Source organism: Tachysurus fulvidraco, chromosome 15, assembly GCF_022655615.1.
Source record: "Tachysurus fulvidraco isolate hzauxx_2018 chromosome 15, HZAU_PFXX_2.0, whole genome shotgun sequence".
NCBI lineage: Eukaryota > Metazoa > Chordata > Actinopteri > Siluriformes > Bagridae > Tachysurus > Tachysurus fulvidraco.
This window is the reverse complement of record NC_062532.1, coordinates 10,754,320-10,771,356: the sequence shown is the minus strand read 5'-3', so window position 1 is coordinate 10,771,356 and position 17,037 is coordinate 10,754,320. Positions and strand designations below refer to the sequence as shown.

At 37.2% G+C, this 17,037-nt stretch overlaps 1 protein-coding gene across 2 annotated transcripts in view; it reads left to right on the top strand.

The window, feature by feature from the left end:
- The first annotated feature begins 2,786 nt into the window (after positions 1–2,786).
- Positions 2,787–17,037, top strand: part of cyth1a (cytohesin 1a) — a 67,749-nt gene continuing 53,498 nt past the window's right edge. The window contains exon 1 of one of the 2 annotated variants that reach the window (XM_047801043.1): positions 2,787–2,820. In XM_047801043.1, coding sequence (XP_047656999.1) covers positions 2,802–2,820 — 19 coding nt within the window. In that variant the 5' untranslated portion in view covers positions 2,787–2,801. Of the gene's footprint in view, positions 2,821–14,935; positions 15,164–17,037 lie in introns of those variants that run through there. The other variant, XM_027141734.2, reaches the window with a different exon arrangement.

Below are 17,037 nucleotides of genomic sequence, written 5' to 3'. Positions count from 1 at the left end.
AATCTTAGTCATTTTACCTTGGTGTGAACTTGAGCCTTTTTGAATCATTTCCTGAATTCAATCAGATTGTCTGCTGTTTAGAATAGTAAGTCCATGTATATGGTATAAACCCCCCCCCCCCCCCCCAAAAAAAAAAAAAAAAAACCTGGCAACCACTTTTTCCAAAAGATTACATGATCTTGAACAGTTACAGCAAACTGTTCCACAAAACAGTTAAAACTAGGGACCACTGCCTCAGATCTCCATGCAACATGATGTGCAACTCCACGGCATGTTAGTGACACAGCCCCAACCTTTTCCGTTGACTATCCAGCTATCTCCAGCTGAATCTTATCCACCCCTGCAGTCTTGCCACTATAAAGATTTCTTGATTACTGCCATAATAACCTCAGCCACAGAGCTGGATTCCCAGACGTTTTCTAGCACTGGCTGTTGAAGAGGGGGGCATGTCCACTAGGTTAAACAATTCCTCTAATTGCAACTTCATTGCTTAGAAATATCTAGCTTAGATTTATTCTCTATTGAACTTGCTTAGTAAAACAATTTTGGAATTTTGTGGGGTTTGGGGCCAGGTTTCTATGGCCCTATAAACTGTATAAACTGTGATTGCCTTAGCTTTTTCTTCTGCAACTGCATAGGTAGCAGCCCTTAAGCCTTACCTATACCTCCTATCTGAATCAGGAAAACCTTCTGTTAACGTTAATTAGAAGGTCTTTTTCTTCAACTTGACATTTACCATCACCTCTTGTGTCCATTAGAGCAGCCATGATGGGCATAGCATCTTGCAGCTGTCTCCCAATCAACCTTGAAGGCTCTCCTGGGTTTGTACATACAGTTGACTGGAGATCTGCACAATGAATTAAACTCACCACCAAGTGGTAATCAGTTGACAGCTCTGCAAATCAGTCTGGGGATGCAATTACAATCATTTGTTGACCGTTGAACAAGGTGCTCTAGTATTAAGTTGGTTATTGACAATTCCTGGCTTGGACTAAAGTCCACATTTCACAACCTTGGTTCAGACCTGAGATGTCTCATATCCACCTCCTTCAGAAAGGCTGAATACTCCAACCTGCTGCTTAACAGTCAGTTTTTATTCCTGAGATTTCAGATCTCATAAAGGTGACACTCATGTAGGGAAAAACTCCAACTGCATGTCCCTCAGCCTGGATCCTGTGGGAACTCGAGTACAAAAAGAAGTACACAGGATCAAGAAAGTTTTTCACACAGAGTGCAACAGCACCACCAGTAATCGTAAGAAAAACGATGGTATGAAGAGAGCTTGTGGGATAGGTGTCATAAGGATGGAGGTCATGCCAATGAGCTCATTGTATTTCAGTGTATTGTATTACCAGTCTTGTATTTCAGTCAAGAGAAACACAGTAGCGCCACAAACATTTCATATTACACGTATTACATATGTTTTGTTTCAAAATCATTTACTTGAGTAGTCTTTCACCACTCATGCTTAAGCTAAGTGGAATTTAATTTGTTAAATACCTGAAATACTTTTATTGTTAATGTTGGATACTTTCTACGGACCCCAGCAGTGACTTGTGTCTATAGAGTTTGTTGTTGCAGAAGGATGCCATTAATAATGACTTGAACAAATGACTTGACATCAAAGGGCTATTACACTTGACTTATGCTATAGGTTACTATGTAGAGACTGAGAGACAATATAGTCATTCATTCCTTTTATTTAAGTTGCTTTAGACACTTTTGTATAGATGTTTGAAGTATTAAAGTCTATCGTATCATTAGCCAGGGCTGACATGTTTTAACCACATCTCAAATACCACACAAAAGATATGAATCCTAGTGACTAATCATTTTTAACTAACCTAATCTAGCAACCCTCTCACTATGTATCCTGTCTGTTGCTCCTCCTATAATTAAAAGCAAGTATGGGGCATTTAGATTATTGTCCATACTTTACCTTTATTAGCTCTTGTTGCAATACCCATTTTGACCAGTAGGTGCAACAATAAGTACAGAAGCTAAGCAGTTACACAGGTGTACGTATGACAACTAAAAAGGCTAACAAGTCAATCTGACAAATAGCAACAGATTTTTCATGAATAAGTCTTAAAACACATTTTTATCTTGTTTGTTATAAAATAACGAGTAGGCAAAAGCCAGACTTTTTGACATCGGCCACATATCGACACATATTTGGAGAGCTGGTTGCCGTAGTACTAACGTTTATCTGTGAGAGGTGCAATTAGCATTTCACTTAACAACAAATCAGGTTTATTGAAACTTCATGGTGGAAGAGCGTTAGTAGCCTATATAAAATTCACAAGTGTGAATATGCGTCATATACGAGACGAAGGAGAAGCAGTGTGTGGATCACGTGCGCTCTTCTGTCTTCACCGAGTCGCTCCATATTTGCGTAAAGTGAAACTTTTCCTCAACTTTCCCACGTCTTAGGACACGCCCACTTCTAATAGCCTCCAGCTCTCATTGAAAATTAATGGTTTACGGTCACTGAATGTGTGAACGTAATATTATTGTGACAACGATAAAGAAATAGCTATTTCTCTTGTTGGGTGGGCCTAATGCCTAACGTACTGTAGTATTTAGGGCATGACATCATTCTGGAAAGGAAGAGTCATATATACAGTAGATAGAGAATATGAAATCATGCAAGTATAGAAGCAGTGGTGCAGGGAAGTCTCTGAGAGAGAGAGAGAGAGAGAGAGAGAGAGAGAGAGAGAGAGAGAGAGAGAGAGAGAGCATCAGCACTGCGCCAGCATCGCCTCCCACTCTCTCCACTCTCCCAGTCTCCCACAGCCGGCATGGAGGCGGAAAGCCACGGTAAGAGCGCATCCTTTACGGCACATTTGCACTTGAGTCGTGACTGAATGAATCGTCTTTTGTAGCAATGCGTATCGTCTTTTATTTGTGCACACACACTTTCGTTCCTCTGCGGATTGTTTCTCTATTTGCTTATCTAAATGCGTACGAAGTGCTCGAGGCGCGCGCCAAGTTTCGGAGGAGAGAACATGTCTAATCTCTTCATGGAGGTTAGAAAAGACCGGAGGTGTTAATTATTAACTGAACTGATGCTGCGTCGAGGCTTTTCCTCAAGACCGTGCCCAACCCTGGTCCTGTTTCATAATCAAGTTCTATAACCATGATCCTTTTTTTTAATATAGGTTCTTAAATCAGGTCCTGGTCTTGGAGTACCTCTCCATCTTGCACCTTTTTGTTTTCAGTGTTTTTCTTGCTTTCGATATATCTTATTTAACTAATCAACAGCACTTCCTGAGAGCAGGGAAATCATTAACATGAGCAAGACATAGGGTACTCCAAAACCAGCTTTCAGAACCTGTGGCCTAGAACTTTGTGTAACTCCGTCGCAGAGTCGTTTTGCCACAACCTTTACGCTCTTCAGTTGACTCTTGATCCATAATTTTTTACTGTTAAAATCCACAGTGGTTCATGGTATAAAATATTTTACTGAAAATGCTCAGTCTGTCATATTGCCCAAACTGCATTGCTCTGCTATTTTAAAGATGGAAAGATCTTTTAATTATTCATTGGTCAGATTGCAAAGTGCATGATGCATCTCAGAATAGCGCATCTCAGAATAGAGACTGTGGCTGCAGTAGTCCATTGCAGGAGATCATCTCTCATAGTGTCTTAAAGATTTCTGCATGTTAATGGATCTAAAATTTGATTTGTGATTTTGCGTGATCTTAATATGATGACAACGGTAATTTGGACGCTCTTTGGAAAAGAGAAAGATCATTTGTCCAGGAAGAATCAAAACATTGTGAATTTTTAATCTTCAAATTCAAATTTTATATAATCATACACGGTGTAATGCTCAAAATGCGGTGTTACTTGTCAAAATTGATGAAATCTACAAGGTGTTGGAAACATTTTGACATGATTGTATGACACAATTGCTGCACGTTTGTTAGCCGTACACCCATGGTATTAAGAGGTGCAATTGCAAAGAGTGCCAAAAATAACTGCTCCACAACCAGCCTGATCTTTGAACACATGGCAATTTAAGTCTGTAAGTCCATTAAGTCCATTCTCCAGCTTCAGTGAGCTTTTGCCCACTGTAGTCTAAGATACATGTTCTTGGCTCTCAAGAGTGTAACCCATGTAGTCTGTATGTTTTTGTAGACACTCTGCCTCAAGATTCAAAGTTTGTAGCTTTTCTGTCAGCTAGGACCAGAATTTTTCACACCATTCTGTGCAAACACTAAAAACGTGTAAAAACCTCCGGAGATCAACAGTTTCTGAAATACTCACACTAATCCATCTGGCATCAACAACCATGCCCTGGCCTAAAATCACAGAGATCACACTTATATTCCCCGTAGTTCTGATGTTTGTTGTGAACATTAACAGACAACTGTGTCTCTTTGATCTTATGCAATTGTGCTGCTGCTACATGATTAGATAACTGCATGAATGAGCAGGCACACAAGTGTTCCTAATAAAGTGGCAGGTTATTGGATGTTTTTTTGGAAAAACACATGCAGATTATTGTTTATTTCGTTTTAATTATTTCGAAAAAAATTCCCCAAAAATCAAAAAATAACAATAATATTTTAACAGAATCCTTTTCGATTTTTATAGAATGTTGTTGTTTTCTTGTTAATAAAATGTCTCCAAATGTTTATCACCTCGAATGACAGCAGCAGATCTATTTTACTTTGATATATATGAAATTTGCAAATCAACTTTCAGCCATCATCAGTTGTTACTGTACGTATTCATATATTGGGATTATGCATCGTGCACAGACATAAAACCTCTCCAGTGCTCGAGTGCTTCATTCTCTTCATAGCATGTCTCTTCTTCTCTCATTGATCCACTCAAGCTGAAGACTCGCATCCGAACTGAACGAATGGCATTTCTCGTTCTTTCATTTCTTTCACTGCTGACAAGTAAGGGTACAATTACAGTATATTGCTCACAAACTAGTTCCTTCAGACACATACAGGAGCCACATACAGAATCAGTGCTGTGCTCGTTCAGACTCGACACCAAATCTTATTCAGTAAAAAGTGTATTTTTTTTTAGGTCTAACCAGCGGCATGCCTGATCCCTAGACTAATGCAGACTTCAAAAAGCAGGAAAATATCAGATGTATTATACATGCACGAGTCTGTACATGGATGTGAACTAAAATGATTCGTTTACTTCAAGGATTCAGTCAGAAACCCTGATTTGTTTATTAACAAAACACTGCTATGTTAACTTCCTGTTTATTATAATGAATACTAATCAACAGTTTTGGTCTTCGGTTCACCAAAATACACAAAACACTCTCCAAAAGTGGGAGTCAGATTCAAGTGCACTAAATGCAGTTAATCCCCGAACACACGCAGGTTCACTCTGAATACTTCATGCTATGTACATTGCAAGTTTGCTGACCTCAACAAATGCAACAAACACTGTTTATCTCCTTCGTCCTATCTTTGACTTCCTGTGTCCGTTTTTCCCTCCAACGTTTCTGCAGTGGTCTCTCTGCCCCTATCTCACTGAGATGGCTCTCCATTACAGCATTATGTAATCCTATAATTGACATTAAGCCCTGAAATTCAAGCTCTAATCAGTTTTACTCCATATCCATGAGAGCATGCTCTTCTCTGGCTGTCTCACTTCCTCAGCCTAACCTTTCTCATCCTTTTTGGAAGGAACAGTTAATACAAAATTGGTTGTTTTTAGCCAGTTTTATGTATCTGTATTTTAAATAGTTCAGCAATTGCTAAGGGATTAAGTGTCGCTTTAAATCTGGGTCTAGGCACAGGATTATGAGACAAGCTTTCAGGACTGCAGTATGCCACAATTTTGTGCAGAGCCAGAAGAAAAGGAAAAGTGGCAAATTTATTGAGGCTCCATCAGCCTCCATAACTGGGTGTTGATATAGATCCTAGAAGTCTCTAGGAATGATTATAGGTGAGAATAAGCTTGTATTGATGTGAGAGCCAGCAGTTTTTTTCTGAGTGCATGTTTTCTGCATAACTTTACTGTGTAGGTGGGTGTAGGTGTGTGTTTGCATCAGTGGTGTAGTCAGACTGTGATGTCAAGGAGGCCTTGTTTACCAGCTAGTGGCTCATGTTAGCAAGAATTTTTACAACCTAAAGGAAAACCCTCATATCATATTGTATCATATCATTATTTCATATCATTATCCTGATCAGGATAATATGTCATTTGCTCGGGAGCAGTTTAGCACGTAATTTTTAGGTCCGATTATTATCTTTAACTCTCATAGTAATTTGACATAATATCGAGTAATGGTTGTGCAATATCTCCCACTAGGTCACTTTTTAACTCCATACACCAGTTTCAGTTACTATTATTTTTGTACTTACACACAGGGCAGAAGCAGCAACCAAACCCCCAACCTTGGAGATACGAGCCTTTATTATCATCATGTACATTACAGTGGAATACTTTTCTTTGCATATCCCGACCAAGGAGGACAGCATCAGACCACAGGGGCAGCTATTAAGAGTTAAGGTTCAATTGCCCTTCCAATCAACAACCCAGAGCCTTAACCACTTGAGCCACCACTGCCTGCTAAACACACCCTCATCCAATCAAGCTCATCAATAAAAAACTATTAAGAATTGTTCCAATTTGTCTTCAGCAGTGACAATAAAGTTAGCACTATACCTCAGTAAAACCTTTTTCAGTCGGCTGGAATACGCAAAGACACAGTATAAAATGAGGCGTCTCCAGTGTCTCCCTAGAAAGCATGAGCTGTCTGTTGAAATTTAGCTCATTTGTTGCTCATTTGTTGATGTCAACTATTTTTAATTCAAATAAACTTGAAATACTTAAAGCATATTAATAATTTTACACTGTCTTCAGTGTTTACAGTATATACTGTAGCAGACATCCTTATCCAGAGTGAATGACATTATCTAATTTTTTTAATACAAATGAGCAATGGTTGAGGTCTATGGAATAAAAACACTGTCAATAATAATCGTACGTAATTCAAAGCATTTGTGTGTAAATTTTAATTTTGCTCAGTTGGATCCCAAAAGTTACGGCCACGACAGTTTACAGATACGCGATTTTGTGTGTTTGTTCAAATACAACTCCAAAATGTACGACTATGACAGTTTACACACAAAACACTTGTTTTCACAACACCTCTTTTTCACACACGAAAAAGGTCTGCGAAATAACTGTCAAAAATACGTCATCACGTTCACAGGCATTACTATCCGAGGGAAGATGAATCGATTCCACGAAGTGCGCAAGCGCCCCGCCCTCTTTTAAACCACTGGCGCCGAAATGGCGGATCAGCAGCCAAGCGCTCACTCATCGTCAGTGTTGTATAAAGTATTAGAAAGCAATACTTGAGTAAAAGTACAAGTATCATACTAGAAAAAAACTTTGGTAGAAGTGAAAGTCACCTTTTAGAATACTACTCAAGTAAAAGTCTTAAAGTATCTGATATTTACTGTACTTAAGTATCAAAAGTCATTTTCTGATATTCAATGTACTTAAGTATTTGAAGTAAAAGTAAAATTTCAGTGATTTTCGGTAGGTATAAGATCAGGGACGGTTCTAGGGTTTCATCTTTAGGGGTTTTAGCCCTCAGTAAGAATTTAAAACAAGAAGAGTTTTATATTATATATTATATGACTACATAGTAAGCCAAAAGTTATGGTGTTATTAAATGGCAAAAGTGGACACCAAAATTTTATGCATGATGTAATGATGTCAGTCTTGAATCAAATCAGTTCATGTGTGTGCATTCTCTACAAACAGTGTGTCCAATGAATGCAGTCATTAATAAACAAATATTCAATATAGACCAGATCAATAAATGTTATTTTTATTTAGTATTGTATGGATTGTTTGCATTAATATTTTGTTTGTGCTACAACTCTGGTAATAAGAATAGTGAAATTTCACTGCTTTTGGTTGCTGTATTTGCAGCTTTCCGATTAACGTTATACATTAACGCCTCCAGCTCTGACTGCGCGTGCACTCTGCGCGTGCCTGTGCTTCTCCGTACAGCGTGCAATGCAATCTAGAAGTAGTGATTCACCAAACCTCTCTTATTGCAGTCACACACATTTCTTCTGATTCTATTTTGTAGTAACGAAGATGCTTAGTGGAAATATAACGGAGTAAAAGTATACATTTTATCTAGGAAAGTTGACATAAATTTTAATAGCGAAGTAAAGTACAGATACGTGACATTTCTACTTAAGTACAGTAACGAAGTGTTTTTACTCCGTTACATTACAACACTGCTCATCGTCTCAGGTAAGTTGGTTTTTCCTTCCAAATTCGGACACGTTTATGGGTTAGTTATCACTAATATCAGAGAGGAGTAATATTACAGAGATAGGTTAACTATAGTAAGTAAGATTAGCTCTCAGAGTAAGGTTACATTAGGTGCTTAAAGAATACAGCTGTTTAGGAGGTCATCACTGCAGTCTGTAGCGTGATGAGATAGGCCTACATAAAAGAATTAGCAATTTTAAGTGTTAACTTACTAACAGCTGTGTACATGCACTGGAATACACAGGTCATACAATATGTGTTCACTGCTTAAGTGTTAAAGTCATATTTTATTGTTTATCAGGTTCCATTAGGTGACATTTTGCACTCAGCCCTGAATCTGGTGTCGATGTTGACCGACACCTTAAGTGTTGGACAACAGAAAATGGCGAACCAGTCCAATATCAGTGGACAGTCAGCACAAGTAAGAAGGTCCAAGTCAAATGGGCAGTCAGTGCAGCAGGAAATGGCTAGGTGTGTGTGTGTGTCTTTTATGTAGGCCTATCTCATCACGCTACAGACTGCAGTGATGACCTCCTAAACAGCTGTATTCTTTAAGCACCTAATGTCCGAATTTGGAAGGAAAAAACCCGAGACGACGAGTGAGCGCTTGGCTGCTGATCCGCCATTTCGGCGCCAGTGGTTTAAAAGAGGGCGGGGCGCATGCGCATTTCGTGGAATCGATTCATCTTCCCTCGGATAGTAATGCCTGTAAACGTGATGACGTATTTTTGACAGTTGTTTCGCAGACCGTTTTCGTGTGTGAAAAAGAGTTGTTGGGAAAGCGTTTTGTGTGTAAACTGTCATAGTCGTACATTTTGGAGTTGTATTTGAACAAACACACAAAATCGCGTATCTGTAAACTGTCGTGGCCGTAAATTTTGGGATCCAACTCCGCAAAATTAAAATTTACACACAAATGCTTTGAATTACGTACGATTATTATTGACAGTGTTTTTATTCCATAGAGGTCATGCTCAAGGGTCCAGCAGTGGCAGCTCGGTGGTCCTGGGATTTGATTTCACAACCTTCCAATTATTAGTCCAACCTCTTAACCACAAGGGAAGATCAGAAATCGCGAATATCAAAACGTGGTCAAAATCAGAGAATCTATCAGTAAATTAAAGAGCTTGTTATTGAATAATACAGTCATGGGAAACATTGCACACCAGACCCAAATGCAGGATATAACCATAACAAGACAGAAACAAAACTAATTAAATATTGTGTGTGTGTGTGTGTGTGTGTTTGTGTGTGGTTGTGTGTGTGTGTGTGTGTGCGTGTGTGTGTGTGTGTGTGTGTGTGTGTTTACTAAAAGTAGCAGCTTTTTTACCTTTTTTCAGGTGCTTGTCCACCCTTGATGAGTTTACCTAATTCTGTAAGAGTTACTTGGAAGATCCCAGATGTTTAGGCAGATCTCTTTGTAATACATTTAGTGGCCACCAGGAGGCAACATTTTTGCAAATAAAGAGCAGAAAATTTCATGGCTAGGACTCTCTGGAGCATCACTGTGCTTCAGTACAGTAGGTGTCCTAGATCAAGTTTAGAGAGTTAGAGAGGTGTTAGGGCTGTAAATGAAGTCTTATTTGTTAAAAGAGTAATGTAAGTGTTCATCTCACCTAGATGTATAAATACACGGATATTATTTTGCCGCATATTAGTCTGTGCTCATGTTTTCTTCAAAACCAATTTCAGAATGTTACCAAAATGTTGGATTTCTCCTTATTGAGCCAGTTTTGTGGCTAAACTCTAACTAGGATTCATGTGTAATGCTTCCTGGTTAAGACGAGGGTCTGTGAAACCAGGCGGTTTGTGAGGATTTTAGATTCAAATGATTTCAATGATGGAAATTACAAACTCGAATTATGCAGTATAATATTTATTTCTGAGCGCTTATTAGCCTGTTTGCCTGGTTAATAAAAACTCCCTGAGATGATATAAGGAAGAAAACGAGAGGATCCAAACTAAGACGGAAACCCATCCTCGTTTGGGTGACACTGGACAGTAAATAATATAAATATAAATAAGGTTCTTTCTACAACAGTTTACACTTGGGTGAAATTGTGGTTGCACTTGCTTGTATACTGTACTGTTGTGAAACAGCTTTAAACATTTTGTTCATTTTTATTACTATTTTATATTCCTCTAAAGTTGCTTTGTGATGATGTCCATTGATAAAAGTGCTAGACAAATAGAATTGAACTGAATTGAATCAATGTGTCATGTTAGTAGAAAGTAAGGAATAAAAACAATATGGCTTTAAGTCCAATGCAAAAAAAAAAGGTCAGTAAGATATAAGAAAAAAAGATTGTGTACTGTATAGTTTACATAAAAAGATTAGTTTTTTCAACCTAATTTTAATGTTTATATGTTAATGCAAAGTTTTTGTTTTTTGTGCCTATCTACATTAATGCTTCTCTTTACTGAAAAATTTCATACACTCAAAGCACCCACAAACAAACAAATGTTAAATTTGTGACATGGACCACGGAAAAAAAACAAACTTTGATTCAGTACCAGGAGACAGATAGTAGGACCAATCTACTGTGATAAATATGTTGAAGCCTGTCTTGCTCCTGGATTCACGATGGATATAGTGTGGCAAAGGAGAGAGACCCATGTGTGTTTTGTGTCAACATGTGATAACACAACTGTACTTTAATTTTCTTTATTTTTGGTACTTGATTCTGTCTGATGTTATTGGTTTAGAACTTGATATTTTACTAAAATAGACATTTTAAACTTGGAGTATTTCGTTATACCATTTTGTGAGATGATTCAGGACAGGTGGGGAAAAGCAGAACATATTTTTTACTAAACATAATTAAAATAATAATTCTAATTACCGGATTAAATGATAGTTAGTGTGATCAATTCCCATAGAATAAATGTTAACTATTTATACAATTTACTATATTGTAAAATCTCACAAGGATGTGATTGATGGGAATTGTAACTGTCGTATTTAGATTTTGGTGATTAAATCATGCTTGGTATCAAAGTTAAATTAAGTCTAGCAAGCTGTTTTTAGGTGAAATATTATAGTAAATTTTTTTATATAAAGGTTTAAGAACCACTAGATTAAGGCATATAGACTGACAGCATGATCAGTATATTCATCATTAGAAATAGAAGCTGATCTGAGCTTTTAGTGCACATTTAGTGCACTGTGAGATCTACAAGATGTCAGATATCAGTGTGGAAGTACTATACACACTCAGGGTTTCAGAGTTAACTAAAACTGGAAGTGTAGGCGAAAAACACAGCGTGTGAAGCGTGACAGCCTGGCTGAGTCAGTGGGAAATGGTCATGGTGTCCTCTGATGCCTTTTTCTTTACTTGATGTGCAGCTGCAGCATGTGCCATGGCAGGGTTTTGATCGAATCTTTTATCTTTTTTTCCTGGTGTTTTACAGACTTTTTATTTCATTCTGCCTGTACTTAAGCATCTTTCTCCTATTTTCTTCTGAACATAGCATCTTGATCCTCTGCTGATTTTGTAAGTTTAATCCCTTACAAAGACATGAACCGTCCATATTTTTTATGGTATGTTTATTCTAACATAAAGAGACAAAAAATCCAGGAAAATAAACATTACATAAAGGTTGAAATGAATTTTTATTTAATTGAGTGAAATAAGTATTTGGTCCTCAAGCAAAACATGAGGGTTGAGAAACCCTTGTTGTCGAGCACAGTGGTCAGACATTTCTTGTAGATTTTGGTCCACTCCTTTTTACAGATACTCTCAAAATCCTGAAGGTTTTGAGGCTTTCGCTTGGCAACTCAAATTTTAGCTCCTTCCACAGATTTTCTAAAGACTTAAGGTTCAGAGACTAGCTGGGCCACTTCAGGATCTTAATGTGCTTCTTCTTGATCCACTCCATAGAAAGTTTGAAGACCTATCTTCAGTGTTCTTGCTGAGCCCAGGAGGTTTTAATTCAAGATTCTATGGTACATGGCCGTGTTCATATGTCCCCGAATAAGGTGAACTCTTCCTGTACCCTTAGCAGAGAAACAGCCCCAAAGCACCTCCATGATTGACAGTGGGGATGGTGTTCCTGGGGTCATATTCAGCATTGGCCAGAAATGGCAAAATGAGTTAATGCCAAAGAGCTCAAATTTGGTCTCATCTGACCACATTACATTTCTCAAGCCTTCTTGGAATCATTCTGGTGTTCATTGGCAAACTTTAGTCAGGTCTGTATATGTGCCTTCTTAACCCTCAAGGGGACATTGTGGGCACTGCAGGATCTCAGTCCATTACGGCGATTTGTGTTACCAATGTTTTTCTTGGTGACAGTGGTCCCAGCTCCCTTAAAAGCCCCTCCTGTGTAATTCTCAGAATTACCCCATGAGGCGAGATCTTGCATGGAGCTCCAGAGCGAGGGTGAATGACTTATCTTGTATTTCTTCCATTTTCGAATTATTGCACGCCTCTTTCTCACCAAGCATCTTGCTGATGGCCTTGAAGCCCATTACAGCCTTGTACAGGTCTACAGTCTTGTTCCTGATGTCCTTTAACAGCTCTTTGGTCTTGCCCATGGTAGTGAAGAAGTTTCTTCAAAGAAACTTGAAGAAGTTTGAATAGTAGAGATTAATTCTGTGACAGGTGACTTTTATACGCATAATGAGTTAAGTTTAGGAGAACTTTCCTAAAGGAACCAGACGAATTTGTGTGCAGAACCGGTCTGTGGGGGTCAGAATTCTTGCTGGTTGGTAGGGGATCAGATACTTATTTTCCTCAATCAAATACAAATGAATTTATAACCCTTCTTTAATGTTTTTGTTGATATTCTGTTTCTCTGTTAAAATAAATCTAGCATTAAAATTCTATACCTTCTTTCTAGAACTTCTTTGTAAGGGGTAAACTTACAAAATCAGCAGTGGATTTCAGTGTTTTTATTTATTTCTAGAGCTTACTATTGTTTTTTGTCAGTCCTACTGGTTCCTATTCATTTCTAGTGATTTCTAGTTATTTGTTGTGAGTTCTAGTCTATCATGAAAACGTCAATCTCTGACCATTTATATATCACGTCAACATAATATTATGATGGTTTTACAATCACACCACCACTAACACTAATAGGTCCTTCATTCTCTGTCTCATTATTGTAGAGTATATTAACACATCACACAATTATGTGATGTTACCTGAGGTAGCAGTAAAATGAGCAGTGTACAGTATACACAGAAAAAAGCTCAATGAATAATTCAAATGCATACTTCGGTTCCACGGATTAAATTAAGTAAGAGCATTTTTAACACAATCTTAACAACCAACATGATTTGAATAAAATCACACAAGCTCGCACCTGAGCTGAAAATCAGGTGGTAGCTCAGTGGCTAAGGTGTTGGACTATATAGGTGTTGTATAATCTAGTAATTAGAAACTTATTTAAATTAAGTTTAGTATAAGCAATGATTCTTAGAAACATTTAAACTATATGTAATAAACCTGACCTACTTTACTGTATATTCCTTTTTTTTAGGGTAGGTGGTCTGTACGTCCCATAGCACCACTTTGGTGTTTATTTCCCTTCGTTTAATATCCACAGTTAGTTCCTGCTTGAACTCGAGCTGCGTTTCTGTGTAAATTACATTGGCGTTTTTCCATTCAGTGCAATAACAGCTGACATGATGGTAGTAAAGTGTGCATTAGTTGCTCCCATGACATAATGATAGATAATAATGACAGTGCTATAACATGCATGGATGTGTATAAAGGAAGGTCTTTTATTTACAATGGACCATAAGAACCATCAACAAACTAAGGAATAAATGATCTATGAAAATATGGAATTAATGAAATGTAAAAAAACTTGTAATAAAATATAGTATAGAGAACTTTAATGTGAATTGAATAGAATGGATAGAATGTATATAGTAACAACAGTATACCTGCAAAAATCTGTGTGTGTGTGTGTGTGTGTGTGTGTGTGTGTGTGTGTGTGAGTGTTTTCAGTATAAGCTCCTGTATATGCCTAAATGTCAGCGAACTACAGAGCGGATCTGAACATGTGTTAGGAAATATGAGCAACTCGCCCACCTGTTGCCAAGCAACAAAGCCATCTTTATGAACGCTTCTATTATTTTTATGAGCTTTAACTACTTAAAGTGCTGATGGAAAGAGATCATGAAAGAAATCGAATATGCGATGCATACCAAGATCTGAGAGAGTTAAAAAATAAGAAATCAGTGACAGGTTTCGGTAAGAGGAGGAAAATTTCTGACCACATTTTCCTTGTTATGATAAACGAGTGGGACTGTTTGCTGTAACTTCGGCCGCATGCATGTTGTGTAATTTCAGAAAAAAGACTGAAAACATTGTGTGGGTTGCACCTAATTGTGTGACTTTTTCACAACCACAATGATGTGTTTAATTTTCTAACAAGGTTTGTGTTGATTATTTATCTTGTGTAGTCATTCAGCAAATCAGCAGCGAATGAGAGACAGAGAGAGAGAGAGAGAGAGAGAGAGAACTGAGTTTAACTCCCTATACAGATAGAGAGGAAGGCTGTGATTGCCAGATCGCTGAGAGATGTACTAGGATTACCACACGCTCTGTCTCACAGCCTTCACACACTTGGACAAAAGGACTTTATGAAGAAGGAACTAGCTTTGAGTAACCTTGGAGTAACCCTCTGAAAGTCTATGACGATGGCCACTGCACTGACTTTCACACACACATAAGCTGCTGACGGTTTGAAATTGGAGAAGACAAAGAGGACATCGCAATAGAGACGAGAGTGAGGACTAATTTAGTGTTTCACAATAAAAAACTTCAAACACTTTTATAGAGCATCAAAATGGGGACAGTGAATGAACTGTGTATGTGCAGCCTTCAGGCTTTCATGTGTCCGCCAGTGACGATCCCGTGTTCAGGTAAGACAACGGCGATGACAGAGAAAGTAATGTTCTTGTTTAGCGCTTAAATTAAATCTTACTTATTAAAATTTTCTTACTTATTAACCATATTTTTAAACACCGTCATCTCTCGTCTTGTGTGTTCCTGCTTCTGTCCTGAGTTTTGTCCTGTTGGGTTAGATTGGGTTGGTTTGTATTCACGTTGTCTGGATTTGGAAAGCGGTGATATGAATACGGCTTACTGTTCATATTAAAACTCAGTTTAAAGCTGATACATGAAGGTGTGGTAAAGATTATGTGGTGTGTACTGTATATAGTAAGAAAAAAACCCCAAGATTACCTTAGAGGAATATTTATCTCTGTTAGAATTCTTCAGACTGCTATATCGTGTCACTCGAAACCCATTGCATGACAGAGGGGAAAAAGGAAATATCAGATACTGATTTTAGAAGTTTGTTCCTGAAATATTACTAAAGAATATATTTTTTCTATCTTAAATAGCAGCACCGAACTTAAGACAATTGTTAGTGTAACTATTGTGTAAATATACAATCTAAAAAACAAATACATGTAGAGAAATAAATAAATAAACACAACAATCAAACAAATAAAATAAACAAGTAAATAAATATATAAACAAATAAACAAAATAAAGCAAAAGAAATTGTCAAATGAAGAAGTAATAAATCACCTAATTAGCTAACTGCAAGATTATTCAGGCAACATAATTTGTTTACAGCGATTGTTATTATTATTATTATTATTATTGTTGTTGTTGCTGTTGTTGTTATTATTATTAATAACAACAACAGCAACAACAACAATAATAATAATAATAATAACAATAATAATAATAACAATAATAATAATAATAATAATAATAATAATAATAATAATAATAATAATAATAATAATAATTTATCATAATTTATCATTTCATTTTTGTATCATCATTAATACACATTTTTAATACATATCACAATTGTACCACCTTGTTTGATGCATGTTGTCTGACATTTGTGTACTGTAATCTGTGCACTGTTAACTTGAATAATATTTATCCTAAAAATTTTTCACCATAAGCAAATGTTATAAAACTGAAAATTTAGTATGCATGCTGGTAAAAACAGGAAGTGCTTATACATGGAAGTGCTACCGTGTCTATATTTTCAACCCCAATGTATGCATCTTTTCATGTATAAGCAATTTAGTGCAGCAAACATGAAATCAACCAACAAACTTTTTAAAAGCTGTGAGAATATGAGCCTTTCACATCAAGATATAGTTGTAAACTGTGATGGAAATTTTTACAAAGAAGCTGTTCTGACTACCTGTGTGCAGAACTAGAGGTTGGTTGTGACTAGAGATTGTTTGTATAAACTTATTAGTGTCAGAATGAGCTGGAGACAAGTTGCTCATAAACAACTCTAGGCAGACCTTGGTAAGGGTAAGATTATTTTGATCAGGAGATGATTTGACCATCTAGCCAATAGTAGATGATGTTTTCCTTTCTTCAGATTCTGTGTTTAAATCAGGTTTTTTAAAATGACCATGTAACATATTATCGGGGCCCTTCCTCTCTCTTGCTACACGATGAGGGTTGGGCCCTGTTGAGCAGCAGCACACAATAAATTGTACAATAAACATTTTACTTGATTTAACCCTTGATCCTTCAGGTGAATAAATACGCTAAATGTAAGGTGCTCTAGATAAAGGTGTCTGCCAAATGACATAAATGAATATGTAAATCTTATTATAAGTGAGTGTTGCAGCAGCACTTTAAACCTGAAGTCTGGCCAAGGTCTCAGATACTCTTAGCTCAGACTGATCAGGTTCCAAACCTTCAACATTCATCTTCAATTGAAGCTTGTCATTTACTAAATCACCAGCTA